We start from the raw sequence: 19,832 nt of genomic DNA, 5'->3' as shown, positions 1-19,832 counted from the left end.
CGCTGGGCCGATTCTTTTTGGGAACTGGAACGATACATGATGTCTTCCAGAGGGTTGGCACTCTCCCCAGATGCAGGCTGAGGTTGAAGATGCATTGGAGTGGTTCACCCAGTTCAGCAGCCCAGGTCTTCAGTAGTCAGGGACACACCTTGTCCGGGCCTGCTGCTTTCCTGGGGTGAAGCTTCCTCAGTTGACCTCTGACCTGGTCTGCAGTAATGCATGGAGGAGTCTGTGTTGAGGTGGGGGAGGAGGGGGAGGAGGGGGCTGCTGTGATGACTGGGGGGAGGTGTGTTGAGGGAAGGAGAGATGGCTGCAGTGAGGGAGAGGGTGGGGGGGACGTGGGCTGGTTGAACCGATTGAAAAAGTCATTCAACTAATTCGCCCTCAGATTTGAATAGTTTCTTTTAAATGATGCAATAATTCAATGACACTGAATTTTTTTTTCTCTCCGTGCTTCCACAGAAGGCGGTCGCATTTTCTGCTCTCCCTCTCCCTCCTTTTTTCCCTGCTTGTGCTTCTGTGTCTTGTCTCATCTGCTGTACTTTTTGAAGAGACTCTTCCTGCATTACTTTCTAAACTAAAAAAAGCACGGAATTGATAAACTGGTCTCCTAACGAAATTGACACAGTTTTCTCGACGAGAAGTTTGGGTTCAGGGGAACCCGTCTGTCCTGCCGGAACGTTTGTGGCTGGTTACACGATGGACACGTGGGAGCGGTGGCGGGTCGTGTGCCTAGCGATTCTTTCTGTGGGGACATTGAAGATATCTACCTATTCGGAACCATGATTACAGGACTTTTGCTGATTGGATTAGGCATTGCCCTGGTATATCGAGGAAATCAGACAACGGTGACAGCTGTTCAAAGCCCCACAAAGCTGCCCGATATGATTGGAGTGGTGGGCAAAGCTGTTGGCACTCAAACTGTGGACATTCAGAACTTTAACCACAAAATGGTTGTTATCTCGGAGCAGCTTTCAGCTTTGCAAGGAATATGTTTTTCGGAGATCAATTTGAATAGAATGGACGGAATGGACAGTTATGGACGAGCGGTGTGGACGTGCAATGACTGTGTCTGGAAAGACCAAACAATTCATATCTTATCAACATTCGGCGCCCTGAGACAGCACCGGCCTCGGTTCAGGCCGTTGCTGAGGCAACATTTCCCCCTGAAGGTCACTGCCGGGAGACACTCTCGCATTCCTCACATTCCTTCTCTAACTCTCCGCGGTCGCCATTTTTACCCCCAGTGTGACAAGCGGGTGCGTGACCAGCGCCTTCATGGCTGCAGGAGCGGACGGCTGCTTGCTTGCGCTGGATTACCTCCTCCCCTCCCCCTTTACCCCTGATTCCCCCCCTCAAGTCCCGTGTTTAAAGTGTACTTGTGTTGTTGTGTGCTTACTGTATGTGCAAAGGTTTTTTAAATGTTCCCACACTGTACTCCTGACAGGAGCATAGTGGGGGGGGGGTTCTTTTTTTCCTTATCTCTCCTCATGTTGTGTTTCCTTTTTATCTTCATCCCTGTCTTCCTGTCCTGTCTACCCTATGTCAATTGTATGTTGTATATGTACGGACAGGTTGACAGCTAATTTCGCTGGTACATGTGACTAGTGACAATAAAGGGCATCATCATCATCATCATCATCGACACTGTCATAAAGGGGTCTCTGGTTGCAAGAAAAATTGCAATGGAGGATCTGTGGGTTGTAGTGTGTGACACTCACACAATTAGGCAATTTATATGAACTGTGATGTTGTTAATGCCTTTAATTCCTTGTCAGACTTCACTGATTGGCCACGATGAGTCCGAAAAATGTCATCTTTAAGAAAGCGTGCAAAGACAAGTCGGTGAGTGAGCACCTGTAGAGCCTGCTCATGAACAGTAGTGTAAAATAAAATTTTGGGTGTAGCGTGTTAAAGACTAATACACTAATATTACAGTAATACTGTGTGTGTGTGTGTGTGTGTGTGTGTCTGTCTGTCACCCAGGTATCTGTGTATATGGGGAGACGAGATTTTGTTGATCGTGTTGATTCAGTGGATCCAGTGGGTGAGAAATCTTTCTTTCTTTCTTTCTTTCTTTCTTTCTTTATTTATTTATTTATTTTACCAATTGATTGCCCTTCTCAAAAAGAAGTATACTTCATGTTCATTTTATTAAGTAAAGTTAAAGTATTTTCCCTTAAGTATACGTTTGTGTACCAAGTATACTGATATCAATGTACTTACAGTATACTTGTAAGTAAACTAATCTAATACTTCTTGGGACTAAATTGGCCCACTTTTAGTTTATAAAAAGTATACTTTAAGTCTAAGAGAAGTAAACTCTGAGTATACAACTAGTATTTTTTAATTTTGTACTGCAAGTATACCACAAGTAAACTTATATACTAATAGTTTACTAGTTCTATACTTGTAGTCCACTCTTTAGTTTACAAAAGCGTACTTCATAGTATACTGGAAATATACTATAAGTTTACTGGTTTTATACTTCTAGTCCACTTTTTAGTTTACTAAAGTATACTTTGTAGTATACTGGAAATATACTATTGGTTTACTCGTTACACACTTCCAGTCCACTTTTTAGTTTATAAAAGTATACTTTATAGCATATTGGAAATATACTATTAGTTACTGGTTATATACATCTAGTCCACTTTTTAGTTTTGAAGTTTACTGCAGTTACCCTTCTAGGTATGCTATTAGTTTTCTAGCCCGAACCCTTACCTCATGCACACTACCAGTAGACAACTTAAGTGTTTTGTACCTTAAGTTACAATGAAGTTATAAAGGTAAGAATTCACAAAATAACAACAGATACTCAGGATTAAGAACATATTCATTTAATCTCATTATCTGTAGCCACTTTATCCTGTTCTACAGGGTCGCAGGCAAGCTGGAGCCTATCCCAGCTGACTACGGGCGAAAGGCGGGGTACACCCTGGACAAGTCGCCAGGTCATCACAGGGCTGACACATAGACACAGACAACCATTCACACTCACATTCACACCTACGCTCAATTTAGAGTCACCAGTTAACCTAACCTGCATGTCTTTGGACTGGGGGAAACCGGAGCACCCAAGAACATATTCATTTTCTTTAAAAAGTTACATTTAAAGCAACATCGTATTAAATGCCAAAGTATAAAAACATGGCAATGACAACTGAAATTGACATCCAAGCTCTAAAGAAAAAGAAATAAAAAACTTAATTATCCCACTCAGGAGAAATTAAAAAAAAAAAAACTTATATGGAACCACAGACCACAGAGTCAATAATGCTGAAGCACAACTACAGGGCGAGCACACTTAAACATAAGGCACAAATATTTTAATACTTTATTACACTTTTGTTAAGTATATCTTGATCAAAAGTTTAAGTATAAGCTTAATATACTTAGACTTTTCGATATACTTTTCAGTATAAGCCAAGTCTACTTATGTATAACTTTATATCTCTGATAAGGGGCGGCACGGTGATGTAGTGGTTAGCGCTGTCACCTCACAGCAAGAAGGTCCGGGTTCGAGCCCCGTGGCCGGCGAGGGCCTTTCTGTGCGGAGTTTGCATGTTCTCCCCGTGTCCGCGTGGGTTTCCTCCGGGTGCTCCGGTTTCCCCCACAGTCCAAAGACATGCAGGTTAGGTTAACTGGTGACTCTAAATTGACCGTAGGTGTGAATGTGAGTGTGAATGGTTGTCTGTGTCTATGTGTCAGCCCTGTGATGACCTGGCGACTTGTCCAGGGTGTACCCCGCCTTTCGCCCGTAGTCAGCTGGGATAGGCTCCAGCTTGCCTGTGACCCTGTAGAAGGATAAAGCGGCTAGAGATAATGAGATGAGAGATGAGAAGTATACTAGAAGCACACTTGAATAAACTTCTTTTTTGTAAGGGTGATTCTTTCGCTGTGCAAAGTAAAACATCTCTCTTTCTAACAGACGGTGTTGTTCTAATCGACCCTGAGCTCCTGAAAGGCAAAAAAGGTCATCATTGCATTACATCATTACATTTAAACATGAGTCATATGAAACATATTTACTCCATCTGTAATGTTACATTTTGGTGTGCATCTCAATACATGATCTAATCTAAGCCATGGCCTAATGGTTCAAGAAGCAGCTTTGGGACCAAATGGTCGCCAGTTTGATTCCTTGGACCAGCAGGAATGGCTAAACTTAATGTTATAGTCATGCTGTCTGTTGTTGCCCAAATGAGGATGGGTTACCTTTTGAATCTGGTTCCTCTCGAGGTTTTTTCCTCATGTCATCTGAAGGAGTTTTTCCTTGCCACCATTGCTACAGGCTTGCTCATTGGGGATAGATTAGGGATAAAATTAGCTCATATTTTAAGTCGTTCAAATTCTGTAAAGCTGCTTTGCGACAATGTTTATTGTTAAAAGCGCTATACAAATAAACTTGACTTGACTTGACTTAAAGAGCCCTTGGGCAAGGCACCTAACCCCTACTGCTCCCCAGGTGTGTTGTACGTCGCTCTGGATAAGAGCGTCTGCAAAATACCATTAATGTAATGTAATCTATAAAGTATACATTCAAATCAAACGCTGATAAAACATTCAAATCAAGAATGTTTTGATTTGATGGGATCTGATACACTCAGATTCATGACTCTGCAAACAATTTGACTTTCAATTTAAAAAAAATCTAAGAGTGCCAGAAGAATCTCACTGTGATCGGTTGTAACTGTGAATCTCTCTTCAGTATTTGTCACTCTGTCCTGTACGTTCCGCTACGGCCGAGACGACATGGACGTGATGGGTATAGCGTTCCGGAGAGACATTTACCTCTCCACCCGGCAGATCTACCCCCCTCTGCAGGACAAGGAGCAGTGCACTCTCACCAAGGTGCAGGAGAAACTGCTACGCAAACTAAGCTACAATGCATACCCCTTTTTCTTTGAAGTGAGTATTGACCTGAAAGAACCATCTTTTTACCTGAAGTATGTCAAAGTTTGTATTTATACACTATAGTAATAAGTGATGCTGTAATGTATTGTACTGTTGTACATTATATTACAATCATAGTATGTTGTACCTAGTATTGTGTGTTATGGAACACGAAAGCAACATGATATTATATACTTCACTACAGAGTGCTGCGGGATATTAGACGAATGTAATATATTATATAACACTTATAACTACACTGTCAGAAATAGGGGTACAGTTACAGTAGGAGTTCATTTCTGTCCCCCAAGGTACCTCTTTTTGAGGGCCAAAAAGACATGTATATGTTCTCAAGCAGTATATAAAGGGTACTAATAAGTACCTTAGAAGGTTCTGATCCAGTGACAAGCCATTGCACAACTAAAGGTACAATAATGTACTTTATTTTCTGAGAGTGTACAGTGTATGGTGTTAGTATTCTGTATTATTGTACACTCTGAAACTATACTTTACTGTATTATATAGTGTATATAACACTCTAGTAATGTTGTATGGCACTTTCTAGTATAGTATAGTATAGCATAGCATAGCAAAGCATAGCATAGCATAGTATAGTATAGTGTCATAAACTACACCAGCGTTTCTCAAACGTCTTGTTGCCAGGGGCACATTAAACTGTAAAATAAATTCAACGGACCCTCAGAGTATACATTTATTTGATGAAAATGATTTTTAAACCTTTTATATGTTTTTTGGAGCCATAGAATATTTTATTCCTGAAATTTCCACTGATAAAAAATACACATCAGGTCTGAGTTGACTTTAGTGCTTGGACCTCTAAATATAAAAACTTTGATAATGTGACATTGTGATTTCCACCAGTGTATTATGGACCCTATGGCTATGCTTCCTGGACCCCTGGGAATCCCTGGACCCCACGTTGAGAACCATTACTATACTATACTATACTATACTATACTATACTATACTATACTATACTATACTATACTATACTATAGGGTATGACACTAAAGCACAATAAAGTAACACTATATAAAACTTATAATTATAGTGTATAGCTATAGTGTACTGGAGTATGGTGACCCATATAACATTACACAAGTGTTTTACTGGAAAATACACCACTCGTATTTTTCGTATGAGCTCCATCCAGGATGTGGAGAACCAAAACCGTGACATAAATCTCTATATGTCACTCATGATGAAATCGATGAATTGTTTTGATAAATTTGGGAACTTTTTGTTTGCGAATGTGTCGATATAATAAAAAGCAAATCACATGTTGGCTTGAAGATATGAAGTTTATCTTCTCGTGTTGAAAAACTCACATTTTTCAGACAAAATACATCACAGATCTAAGTGACATATTTAAATAACACTGGCTGGCATTGAGTGGTATATCAGATATATCATTCAGCTAACATGATACTGAACAAGTTGAAGATGAGTAGCTGAATGGAGTATATCTGATAGACCACGAAAAAATACAGCCATTATTATTATTATTATTATTATTATTATTATTATTCATACACATGTTCAACGCGTCTTTCTCTTTCAAAATTCTCTCAAAATCTTCCGCATTTAACTTTGCAAACCTGGTGGCCATGTTTGTTTACAAATTGTCACAGTCGCTTGCTAGCGCATTAGTTTACGTCTCTGATGTGTGACGTCATGTCTTGACAACCATGCAATATCGTAAACCATACTCAACGCTCATTCTCCACTGGGTAGAGTGACGTAATACACGTAGGATAAGCGATATGCTAACAATATTGCATGCTATCAAACCAAATGAATGAAACCCGGTAGAAGGGAATCGAACACATGTTTTTATTCCATCGAATAAGTGTCCTGTATGTATAATAATTCCTGATATTTCACTCTGATGGCGTCACTCCCAGTGTTTTCCCATTGACTAGACACGTGTTGTAGAAATTAAAATTCTTTTGATTAACTTGCATATTTTTTTGTGTGTGGATGTATCCATATAATGTAAAGAGCATTACACGGTGGCGCAAAGATATGAAGTTTACCTTTGCTTTGCTCACTCGTGATATAGCCATTCACTACTCAAAGATAAACTCCATATCTTCACGGAACCATGTAATATCCTCTATATATCACGCTATACACTTTACAGTATATTACAGTAACACGATATAACACTTGGAACTACTGTGGTGCTCTGTAGTATCATACACTGTAGTAACATTATATGACATAGACGATATGTATAATGTAATATAATATACTGCAATATAGCACAGAACACTGTACTATGATATACAACAGCGTCCTGGAGCATGATACATCATTATATAACACACAGTAGTAGCATTGGAAGATGCTATATTATAGTATTTTACAGTATATTACACTAAAGTAACATTATATAACACTATACTGTTATGTATTATAGTATATTACACTAAAGTAATACTGCACCATGCTACTTCAGTGTACAGAATTATAGCACACTATAGTAACATGATTTGACACTCCACTCTGGTCTATTGTAGTATATTAAACTACAGTAACTACAGATATGACACAGTAAACTACTAACATCTATTGGAATACACAGTATTACATTATAGGCCCATTATATGAAACTATACTTTATAACAGGTTTAAAGTTAGACGGCCTTTCAATTTCATAAAATCAGTGAAATTTTGTTCCGTCTGAAATGTGGTCATTGTGATATATGTGTATTTCTGTAATATCTCAAAATATCAGGCCATTCTGTGGCTGGGAAGTTATTTAATTTGAAGGGATTAAAGCAAATAATGTGCATGAAATCGCTCACTTGGTGCAGTCAAGCAGACAGAGGAAGTCCGTGTGCGCATGCGCAGGTTTACCTTCTTCTTTTGGGTTTTACAGCAGCTGGCATCCACAGTGTTGCATTACTGCCATCTACAGGTTTACCTTTGAGCGTGCACTGACAATTCCATCATTCTGTCGCTAAACGAACAGCTGATCACACCGACGTGCTCGCTGAGCGCCGATATTTATTAGTTTGGTCCTGCATTTCCTTTCCTTCGTATATAACATAACGTCTTTTCTTCTCGCTTTCTTTCCGTTACTGTAGTCGGTCTTTCACGTTTCATTCACACACTCACGTCCTCCATTTTTCTCTCCTGTTTCAAATTTGTACGGTATCCTACAATGCCTTGCGTGAACAGGGAAAGCCCACCACGTGATGTATGGCGTAGTATCTTGAATAGGGTCATGGTGAAGCAGGAAAAAATAGCGGAGAATTTAGGGCCATGTAGAAATAAATTCACGAATTGTTCTATTTTTAAAAAAGTAATAAAATTGGAAGTCTGTGATTCAAATTCAGTAGCTTTCAGTTCACTAAATAAAAATAATTGGGTGTCAGGAAAATTATTTTTATGACCTACACTTGAAAAAGGGCGGCACGGTGGTGTAGTGGTTAGTGCTGTCGCCTCACAGCAAGAAGGTCCGGGTTCGAGCCCCATGGCCGGCGAGGGCCTTTCTGTGCAGAGTTTGCATGTTCTCCCCGTGTCCGCGTGGGTTTCCTCCGGGTGCTCTGGTTTCCCCCACAGTCCAAAGACATGCAGGTTAGGTTAACTGGTGACTCTAAATTGAGCGTAGGTGTGAATGTGAGTGTGAATGGTTGTCTGTGTCTATGTGTCAGTCCTGTGATGACCTGGTGACTTGTCCAGGGTGTACCCCGCCTTTCGCCCATAGTCAGTTGGGATAGGCTCCAGCTTGCCTGCAACCCTGTAGAACAGGATAAAGCGGCTACAGATAATGAGATGAGATGAGATGAGATGAGACACTTGAAAAATCTGAAAGGCAGTCTAGCTTTAAGGTTTCTTAAATAACCAGTCCTGCTCTTCCAGAGCTGATCCAACTGTTTCAAAAATAAAAGAGAAAGTAAAGACCTTACAGTGAGTAAGGAAAGAGTATACAGTGGTATAGTACACTCGGAAACCAATTGTGCTAATTATTTTTTGTAGCTTTAATTGAAACCGGTTCCAAACAATTTACACAATCAAAGGAATGGTGATGCTTTGGGACTGTGGTTTATTTTGTTTTGTTGTTGTTGTTCTTCCCAAATAAACTACATCCGAACATTAGCCATGCCCGATTCTATCTCATGTGGTTCTGTTTCAGTTCCCTGATAATCTACCCTGCTCTGTGGGACTGCAGCCGGCTCCTACCGACGTGGGCAAGGTGACGCCAGCTTACTTCCAGCTTCTTATAACTTAGAACGAAATACATTTTTGGATGCAGAAATCTCAAGTACTGTGTATACTGCTGTAACTCGCCATGACCTCTGCTTTATAATTTGCCACAGCACTGTGCTGTAGAGTTCGAGGTGAAGGCCTTCAGTGCCGCGAACCTGGACGCTAAAGTCCACAAGAGGTCAGCCTGGAATATATCAGCTCTGATGTTTCTGTTTGATGTTTTATTAAAAACACTGCATGTGCAGATGCATGCCTGAGAATCTTTATGTTGCTAAACATTAGCTTGTGAGTTAGTGTATTTCTGCTAGCTTAAATGGGGTGAAGAAGATTTCGTAGGCACTTCTTCTGAAACTACTAGTTCATGAGCTTTGATGTAACTTAATTGCTTAATGTTTGCTCACTAAATTATAAGCTAGCTCAGCCATTAGCGAGAATGAACTTAGCATCCATATTTCTCAACTGCTTAGTAACAATATTCACTTTGTTTAAAGGTGCTGACTGCAAAGTCATCTGAAATCTTTACATTTTTTTATTCTGCATGGCAGTTTCCTCTGTCCCACAAGAACAAAGTGGACATGTGGACGAGATGTGATCATTTTGATGTCCTGAGGGTCGCTTTTTTTCCATTTTGGAACTGTTTTCCTCCCTCTTGAAGTGAACAGTACGGCCGTACGGAAACGATGAGCTTTAACTAATTAGCATAACTATGGAACTGCGTCACTCCAAGATGGCGACGCCACCAAGAAAACATCATGACTCTGCATCGACCTCGAGGAGTTTTGAGTCTCAGGGGTGTAATTTGTGGTTGACGTTCGCGAAAAGATCCGTGAAACAAAAGAAAGATGAATATTTATATCTTTTCTCTGTTCCTGCATTAGTGTTCTCGTTTCTTTCTCTGTAAGATCAAAACATTAGGTGTGTAACTCCATACTCGCTACCGTGGAGTCGAGCCCATGCATTCTAAGGCTAAGATAGCTAAGCGCTAGCTAGACTGATTTAGCTATCTGTCCAGAAAAATGACACGTCATCCATCTACCCTTGCTCTATCTTGCAGTTGCACTCACTCAGAAGGCTTTCCTTTTCTTTTAGCTGGCGAGGGAGCCAAGTCTGCCATGTTCGCCCACGCCGACTTGTTTTGGTTAAAAGTAGGTCAAACAGACACGCCCAGTGGTGGTCATGTGATATTGTTGCTTGCTTGCTTCAGCGATCTCCGGAATCGTAAAATGCAGAACGCTTTTTATCTCAGCAAAACATTTACACACAGGATACACGGTGTATGTGTGTGTGCGCGGCAGCGCAAAACCTTAAAACTCCAACAGCAATAGAAATAGAACATTTTACCCAGAATTCAACTTTGCAGTCAGAACCTTTAAGACTCCTTGAACTGAAGATTGGCTTACACGGTTATCAAACAATTTTGTTTTTAATCTGCAGGAGTACAGTGTGTCTGATGATCCGTAAGGTCCAGTACGCTCCAGAGAAATCTGGTCCCGCGCCTTCAGTCTCTGTCACCCGTGATTTCCTCATGTCCGACAAACCTCTGCATGTGGAGGCGAGTCTGCAGAAGCAGGTGGGTTAAATCAAAAAATGTATTTAACATTGACAGAAGGAGTCTCCAGTAGTGTAACAGTCAAAACTGTCGTTTGAGGTTTTTCACCACACTACAGAGGAGTCTTCGGGACCAAGGAGATTATTCTTTGCGGTTTCTCTATAACATGAAGAGATAAAATGTTTTTGGTCTGATTCACTTCGAAAGAGAGAATAGACAGAGGCTGGTGAGGGAACGACTGTTTATAGCTGTTTAAACATAAGCGACAAATTGTTGGCCAGTTGCTGTGGTCTTTAGAGGGCATTCTTCTTCTTCTTCTTCTTCTTTTGGCTGCTCCCAATTAGGGGTCGCCACAGCAGATCTTTCGTCTCCATTGCTCCCTGTCTTCCGCATCCTTCTCTACCACACCTGCCACTTTCATGTCCTCTCTCACCACATCCATGTATCTCCTCTTTGGCCTTCCTCGTTTTCATGTGCCTGGCAGCTCCATCCTCAACATTCTCCTTCCAACATGCTCTGCATCTCTTCTCAGGATGTGCCCAAACCATCTCAGTCTCATTTCTCTTAGCTTAATTCCCAAGCTCTCCACATGTGCTGTCCCTCTGATGTGCTCGTTCCTTATCCTGTCCAACCTCCCGTCGCAAACCTTAACATCCTCAACTCCGCCACCTCCAACTTTGCTTCCTGTCTCTTCGTTAAGGGTACGGTCTCCAATCCGTACATCACAGCTGGTCTCACTACTGTCTTATACATCTTACCTTTCACTTTTGCTGGGACTTTCCTATCACAAAGAGCAGGTCTTTAGAGGACATTGTTGGAAGAAAATAATCAAATTCAGGGTGATAACAGTAACTCTGCCATGTATTGGACCACATCACAATCACACTACCCTCAGCGTTTATTAGCTCATCTGTCCATAAGGCCGATGAGCTGTTGCCATGGCGTGGCGTCCGTCGTCCGTCCATCATCCACAATTCAGTTAAATCGTATCTCCTCCGTCAGTTCTCCATGGATTTCCATTCTGATTGTTTTGTTTGAAAGAACTCAGCACTCCACACAAAACTTGGCCGTTGTTTTGTCAAATCTTTTGCTAACGAGTTAGCAGTTAGGCCAAATTAATGAATTTTCCAGGCCTCTCACTAGAATTGTATCTCCTCTCTCATTTCTCATCTGATTCCAGTTCTGATCGATGTTTTGGGTCGATCTTCCCTTGAGGAACAAAACTTGATCATTTGTTTGTTGATTTTTCTGTTGTAAACAATTTGTTTACAATTTTTTTTTCTTTATTTTCAGTTAAATCGTATCTCCTCCATCAGTTCTCAATGGATTTCAGTTCTGATTGTTTTATTTGAAAGAACTCAACCTTCTGCACAACACTCGGTCATTGTATTGTACATTTTTTGCTAACAAACTGCTAATTAGGTCACCTTAATGAATTTTCAGACTTTTCATTAGAATTGTATCTCCTCTCTCAGTTCTCACCCGATTTCAGTTCTGATCGATGTTTTTGGTCGATCTTTCCTCGGGGAATAAAAGTTGGTCGTTTGTTTGTTGATTTTCTTGTTGTAAACAATTTGTTTACAGCTTTGTTTACAACTTTGTGGGGTTTTTTCAGTTAAATCGTATCTCCTCCTTCAGTTCTCAATGGATTTCAGTTCTGATTGTTTTATTTGAAAGAACTCGACCTTCTGGACAAAATTCGGTCATTGTATTGCCAATTTTTTGCTAACAACTTAACACATTTTCTTCTGACTAGAATTGTATCTCCTCTCTCATTTATCATGCAAATTCAGTTCTGATCGATGTTTTGGGTCGATCTTCCCTCGGGGAACAAAATTTAGTCCTTTGTTGATGCTCCTGTTGTAAACAGTTTGTCGTGGAGGTTGGTCCTCTCTCACGTTGTCACATTTCAGTTCTGTTTGACATTTTGGTCATCATGGTTGTTTTGATGGCAGGCCAGATGAGTTCCTACGTCCTTGAACTTCTGTTTATTTTCCTATAACCGCTGGTGTGTTCTGTAAACACCACAGTAATTTGCCAATTCTAATTCTGACTAGTTGTATTTATTAAAGGACATGTCATACATTTTATCCATTTATAATTACATTTAAAGTTGAGGTACATCTACTACTGTCAATGTATAGGAAGTTAAAACAGTATAGGGTTTGGTAGAGATATTGTTCAGACTGGTTTTTGGACTGGTCTTATTGGTCATTGGGCTGGTTATTGGGTTTCATTTACTATCAGTTAGACTGTTTTAGCCAATTGGAATGGTTTTGCTATGGAAACCTGACAACCCAAGCTAGATGTTATGGTCCAGCAATGCACTGAATTATTAAACTTAATAATTAGTGGTTGAATAATTCCAATGTTAAATGACCAGACCATTTTTGACCACTTTTCCTACAGACATATTATCACGGAGAGCCGATCAAGGTACGGGTCAACATCAACAATGAGTCCAACAAAAATGTGAAGAACATTATTCTTTCTGGTGAGAAGGCAGTCAAACACAATCATTTTAGACATTTTTACACATTATTGTGACTAAAGGAAAAGCCTAGAGAAAGTAGTGGATCATAAAATAACTTGGTCCTGCCTCCGGTTGTGTGACTTGCAGTGGATCAAATTGCCAACGTTGTTCTTTACTCCAACGACAGCTACATGAAGCAAGTGGCCATAGAGGATTCTGGGTATGTGTCAGAACTAGTGCTGTCAAGCGATTAAAATATTTATTCGCGATTAATGTCGCGACTGTCATAGTTAACTCGCGATTAATCGCAATTTAATCGCACATTTTTGTCACATGAAAAACCATTGTAATTCTCTTATCAGCATAAAAAAGTGAATGTGCTTGCTCACCGTTCGAACTACGGGGGTACTCGGGGGATCCGAGATCCCCTGAAACAGACATGAGATCCCTTGAAAACATGATTTGGGAAATGTTGGGGGGTCTCTAAAATATTGGCAAAATAATGTTTATTGACATAGCAATCATGTGTAATGGGAAGCATTTGCATATCCGAAGTGAGCGCGCGATGGAGATCCGCGCTCTGAGACAAGCGCAAGCACCCCCAAAGGAAAAAAAGGGACCCCCCGAAAATATCGGCATAGTTCGAACACTGTTCGAACCAATGGTTTTTTTTTATTGCAGAGCATAACACGTCTTGTCACAGCCACTGCAAAGTGGGGCTGGAGCCACCGACGGGAAAACGAAACCTAGCCGAGCACCGTGGCTCTTCGGGGGAGGGCAGAGGACTCTGGCTGTGCGGGGCATGGCATCATTCACAGAGCGTTAATCTCACGATAAAAAAATTATCGCCGTTAAAATTGAGTCAAGTTAACGCGTTAATAACGCGACATTTTTGACAGCACTAGTCAGAACCAATAAAAGATATGATGAAGGTGTGTTAAGCTATATAAATGTAAAAGATTCTGATATAACCTGTCTTGGTTCAGAGATACCTTGGGTCCAGGCGGCAAAATGGAGAAGGTGTACACACTGCTCCCCCTGTTGGCCAACAACAAGGAAAGGCGTGGGATTGCACTGGATGGAAAACTGAAGCATGAAGACACCAATCTCGCCTCAACTAGCATGTGAGCTTTGGAGTTGTGCTTACAAGTTAAAGATCATGTCCATAAAACATTTCTGTCCTTATGGACCATTTGCTTTATGGCACAGAATTAAAGAAGGAGTCCTGAAGGAGGTCTTGGGGATTCTGGTGTCCTACAGAATCATAGTAAAGCTCATCATGGGAGGGTCAGTGTGCTTCTATATCATAATTTCATATACGATATGCATAAGTGTTCACCCCCTTGAACTATTCTATATTTTGTAGAAAGAACTTGCCTGGGATTTCATGTCATTTTAATCTACACCTGTAACATTGAAGTGAGAGGAAAAAATCATATAGTCTGAAACATTATTTGCAAATAAAAACAATAAAAAAATTTGTCCTTGCATAAGCATTCACACTCCTTTGCTGTTAAACATTACTTCTGGTGCAACCATTTGCCATTAGACGTCCCATAATTAGTTAAGTAAAGCATGCTGGTGGTAGCACCATGTTAAGATTTACCTAGATCTCTTGTTTTCTGATTTCTGACCCCTTTACTCTTTAGTCTTCATGGTGATGCTATTTGTTTAAGTGTGTTCTCTAGCAAACTCTGAGTTCTTCCAGGAACAGGTACAGAGATGTCCACCAGCGCCAGTGACCAATGGTTTTCTCCACCTACACAGATGTTCTGCACTGGCTACTTGCTCCCAGAAAAAATAAAAACTTGCCTTTCAATGTTCAAGCGATTTATATCATCTCCGCTGCCCATAATTTGCTGCAAATCCAATTATTCCACCACAAAATTGTCTTTGATTCGGATCTAGCATGGCCAGAAGTGATGCCATATTTGTTGATCAATTCTCGCACTCTGATTAGCTGAGCTGGACCACATGACCACGCTGTAGTGTATGTAGTTATGTTACAGAGCCAGGCAGCGTACTACAAAGGGTAACTGAAAAAGCCAAGCGCGCGCACACACACACACACACACACACACACACACACATCTGGAGGGAAATTTCATACATATTTTGCAAGTGTTTTACAGGGAAATGGTTAGTAATTTATTAGCTGAAAATGTACCAGAAGCAACTAGAAGGCATGTAAATTTCAAAATTTTCTGGGGAGGAGCATGCACCCAGATCCCCTAGCATTAGCACCACGGAAAATTCCAGAGCCGCCTACCGTACTTTTTTTTTTAGCTGGCTACTTCAGATTTTCTAGAGAACCCTGAGGTGTTTTGATTTTGATATTTATGTGACACTTTAATTACACACAGTTCAAATAATTATGTGACTTTTGACAGCACAGTAACTGGTTGTGCCAGAACTAATTTAGGCGTTTCACAGTAATTCTTCTCTGTGCTCTCACGGAAGACGGTCGCATTTCTCTGCTCTCCTCTCCTCTCCTCTTTTTCGTCTCGTCTGCCTATACTTTTTTTTTGAGAGACTCTCTCCGCATTGAATTTCTAAACTAAAAAAGCATGGATTTGATAAATTGGTCTCCTAACGAAACTGACATAGTTTCTGGGTTCAGGGGAACCCACCTGTCCTGCAGGGACGTCTGTGGAGGACATTGGAGATATCTACCTATTCGGAACCATGATTACCAGACTTTTGCTGATTGGATTAGGCATTGCCCTGGTATATCGAGGAAATCAGACAACGGTGACAGCTGTTCAAAGCCCCACAAAGCTGCCCGATATGATTAAAGTGGTGGGCAAAGCTGTCGGCACTCAGACTGTGGCTATAGAACTTGAACCACAACATGGTTGTCATCTTGGAGATGCTTTCGGCTTTGCAAGGAATAAGTATTTCGGAGACCAAATGGAATTGAATTGAACAGAAATGGACAGATATGGACAAAATGGACAGATATGGATGAGTGGTATGGACGTGTAAAGACTGCGTCTGTTCGAAAGACCAAACAATCTCTATCTTATCAACATTTGGCTCCCTGAACAGCACCGTCCTCGATCAAGGCCGTTGCTGGGGAAACATTTCCCCCAGAAGGTCACTGCTGGGAGACACTCTCGCATTCTTCGCATTCCTTCCCCAATTTTCCGTGGTCGCCGTTTTTCGCCCCCAGTGTAACAAGCGGGTCCGTGACCAGCGCCGCTTGCATGGCTGCAGGAGCGGACAGCTGCTTGCTTGCGCTGGGTTACCTCTACCTCCTCCCCTCCCCTCCTACCCCCTTACCCCTCCCCCCACCCCTGATTGCCCCCTCCTTCCCCCCTTTCCCCCCCTCAAGTCCCTTTCCCCCCCTCAAGTGTTATTGTGTGCTTGTGCGGAGGTTTTTAAATGCTCCCACACTGTACTCCTGATAGGAGCATAGTGGGGGGTGTTCTTTTTTTCCTCATCTTTCCTCATGTTACTACTGAGTTTCTTTTTCTTTTATCCCTGTCTTCCTGTCCTGTTCCCCCTCTGTAAGGACAGGTTGATGGTCAATTTCACTGGTAACAGTGACAATAAAGGGTTCATTCATTCATAATGGAGTTGACCGTTTGGAAGGTTTTCCTTCCAGTTCAATTTTATGAGCTATTTTGTGTAGATTCTTGACAAATAATCCCAAATAATACCATGGGGGATGAATACATATGCAAAACACAGTATGTCCTACTTATATAATACTGAATGCTTGGCTTAATGTCATTTCATCTTTATTTTTCATAGGCTGATGGGATCCAGGTGAGTATCAAAGCTGTAGTTTTTGAGCTTCCTTCAGGTCTGAGCTACCTTTTGTGCATGGAGTCTTCTGTATATCAGAAAGCGAAATTGCTCTGTTTTATTTTTCATCATCAGTGAGATTGGGCTGGAGTTGCCGTTCCAACTGATGCACCCAAGTCCTGTAACAGGTATCCTGTATACAGACAATGAACATGATTTCTTTAACAGGACATGTGTCTGTTATTCCTCACAATCCTGAGCTGTGTGAAAATTCCATTGAAATTCTCTAGTTGGTTTCCAGAAAGCTGTGCATCTTGATTGTTTCTTTGTTGAATATCGTGAAACACTGACTATTTGCAATTGATCAGTTAAGTGGAGTTTTGATCATTGATTCATAAGGTGAATTTTTTTAATTAAAAAAAAAGTTATGGAAGGAGCCAGAGCTTTGTAAGAAAGTGAGTGATGATAGTTAGTGATTGAACAGTTATTTATAGCTGCTGTAATGTACTGTAAGTGATAACGGGAAGTAGTTTTGTGGACATAACAAAATTAAATATAACCTTATACAGATTAAAAGGTATGATGCATAGTTATTTAATAAACGAGACCATCAGTGACGGCGTAGCTCACTCCGGCCCCATCTAGTGCAGAAGGAACGATCTAAAGTGGGCCACCTTCCTTGCGCAATAAATGTTGCAAGCTATATATAGAAGTGATATCCACCCTATGAATACCGACCTATTTGCCAGAAAGAATCCAAAACGGCGAGGAATTTACCGAGACGAAGCGATTTTTTTGTTGTTGTTGAACTGCTCATTAAGGCTTAATTAGTCCATGACTTAATTAATAATTGTAATGAAGCAAATCTGGGTAGAAGTTCTATGCACCCTAGGTACCCCTACCTTCTTGCCAGAAAGAATCAAAATCGGTGAAGAATTGACGGAGAAGAAGCGATTTGTGTGGAAACTGCTCATTAGGGATTGATTAATTACTCCGTATCTTCATTATTAATTGCAATTATGCAAATCTGGTTAGAAGCTATGTATATGCACCCCAGGCAGACCTACCTTCCTGGCAAAAATAATAAAAATCAGTGAAGAATTGAGAGAGAAGAAGCCATTTTTGTGAAATGTGGATGACGCTGGACGGGCGACAGACAGCATGTGACGGCATAAACTCATCACCTGTCGGCCGGATGAGATAATAATTTGTAATAATTAATAAATTGCTGTGGTATAACAGAGCTAAAACACTAAACCACTTTGCGACAGTAACAGTAACCACTGTTGATGCTTTCCCTAGAACACCATGCCCCTAAGTGTTTTACTCCTTACATACTGGATGTATGCATGAGTATCAGTATAACACTGTATATTTAATCAACTGAACGACTCTGCTTTTCCCTGTTGCTTCCTGAAGTGAGAGAAAGGTCAGTGTTGATCTTTTTCAGAACAACTCTTTTATGTGTTGCAAGAATATACACTCACCGGCCACTTTATTAGGAACACCCCTCCATCCACCTGCTGTTTCATGCAGTTCTCTAATCAGCCGATCCCTTGACGGCAGCACGATGCATCAAATCATGCAGATACAAATCAAGAGCTTCAGTTAATGTTCACAATGTTCAAACATGAGAACGGGCAAAATTGTGATCTCACAGTGAAGTGTGACTTTCTTTCTTTCACTGTGGTATGGGTGTTGGTTTGAGCCAGATGGACTGGTTTGAGTATTTCAGAAACGGCTGATCTCCTGGGGTTTTCACACACAACAGTCTCTAGAGTTTACACAGAATGGTGCGAAAAACAAAAAAATGTTGAGTTGAGTGAGTGACAGTTCTGTGGGTGGAAAGTAAACAAATGCCTTGTTGATAAGAGGTCAGAGGAAAATGGACAGATGGGTTCGAGCTTTTTTTTGCCAGGAAGGATACAGTAAATCATATCATCACTTTTTACAACCATGGTGAGCAGAAAAGCATCTCAGCATGCAACAGAAAACAGAAGACCAGATTGGGTTCCACTCCCGCAGCCAAGAACAGGAATCTTAGAATCAAGAACAAGTTCCTATTAAAGTGGCCGTTGAGTGTAACACTCTGTCTGAAAAGAGTGACTCATTTCTGTTTTTTGTACAAGTTTGTTTATACAAACTGTATATCTCTGTACAGTGAGATGGATGAAGATATGGTGTTTGAAGACTTCAAGCGCTCGTTTATGAAGGGCATGACGGAGGATGACGAAGAAGGGAATATTTCTGCTGGAGAGCCTTGAGAATCCTTTGAGGAACCAATCGCTATCTGGATATTATGGCCAGCCTTCTGGAGACGATCTAGAGAGGAGCAAGAAAGCAATAAAGAGTGCTTCATGGTGGACATCTGAAATATCCTGAGATGATGAGTTGCGTTCTTGCATGCTGTAGCACAGTAGAAAAAAACCCCGTTGGCTCTTGATCTTTGATCTTTGATCACTTGTTTTATGTTGAATCATAGTTTCGGAAAAGCCATCGCTTCTTTCCAAACTGAAGTAGGTGAACGGTGTACTTGTACAGCTAGTGTTTTTAGACCTTTTAGTGAACATTTTTAGTATCTACAAGAAAGCAGATACATCATGATGTAGGATTTATGTCACTGTGTCATCTATTTCGTCATTTTAAAACAGTTCTTTATTCCAGCATCGTATAATAAAGACAAGAGAACTCAGGATTTTGGTTTGTTTGTAATTATATTTTTTCATAACTTTTTTTTTTATTTGACCAAATTCAGCTTTGATCACATCTTTGTGCATTTTTATCATATTTCAGGATTAATCATGATCATTTTTAGATGCCATATATATATATATATATATATATATATATATATATATATATATATATATATATAAACGTAACAGTAACATAACTAAAATTATTCTTCATGATTATGTTACTAGT

General features: G+C 40.6%; 1 protein-coding gene across 1 annotated transcript; it reads left to right on the top strand.

The window, feature by feature from the left end:
• Positions 1–1,797: 1,797 nt before the first annotated feature.
• On the top strand, positions 1,798–19,171 carry saga (S-antigen; retina and pineal gland (arrestin) a). Its single transcript, XM_060906467.1, has 15 exons — positions 1,798–1,845; positions 1,987–2,047; positions 3,932–3,976; positions 4,712–4,911; positions 9,062–9,121; positions 9,246–9,313; positions 10,570–10,705; positions 13,094–13,178; positions 13,305–13,377; positions 14,144–14,281; positions 14,367–14,444; positions 16,914–16,928; positions 17,043–17,095; positions 18,327–18,336; positions 19,069–19,171. The coding sequence occupies exons 1-15, from the start codon at positions 1,798–1,800 to the stop codon at positions 19,169–19,171; spliced, it is 1,173 nt and encodes a 390-aa protein (XP_060762450.1).
• Positions 19,172–19,832: the final 661 nt, after the last annotated feature.

This window comes from Neoarius graeffei, chromosome 23 (genome assembly GCF_027579695.1).
Source record: "Neoarius graeffei isolate fNeoGra1 chromosome 23, fNeoGra1.pri, whole genome shotgun sequence".
Classification (NCBI taxonomy): Eukaryota; Metazoa; Chordata; class Actinopteri; order Siluriformes; family Ariidae; genus Neoarius; species Neoarius graeffei.
Note: the sequence above shows the minus strand (reverse complement) of the source record. Positions and strands in the feature narration are given on the sequence as shown.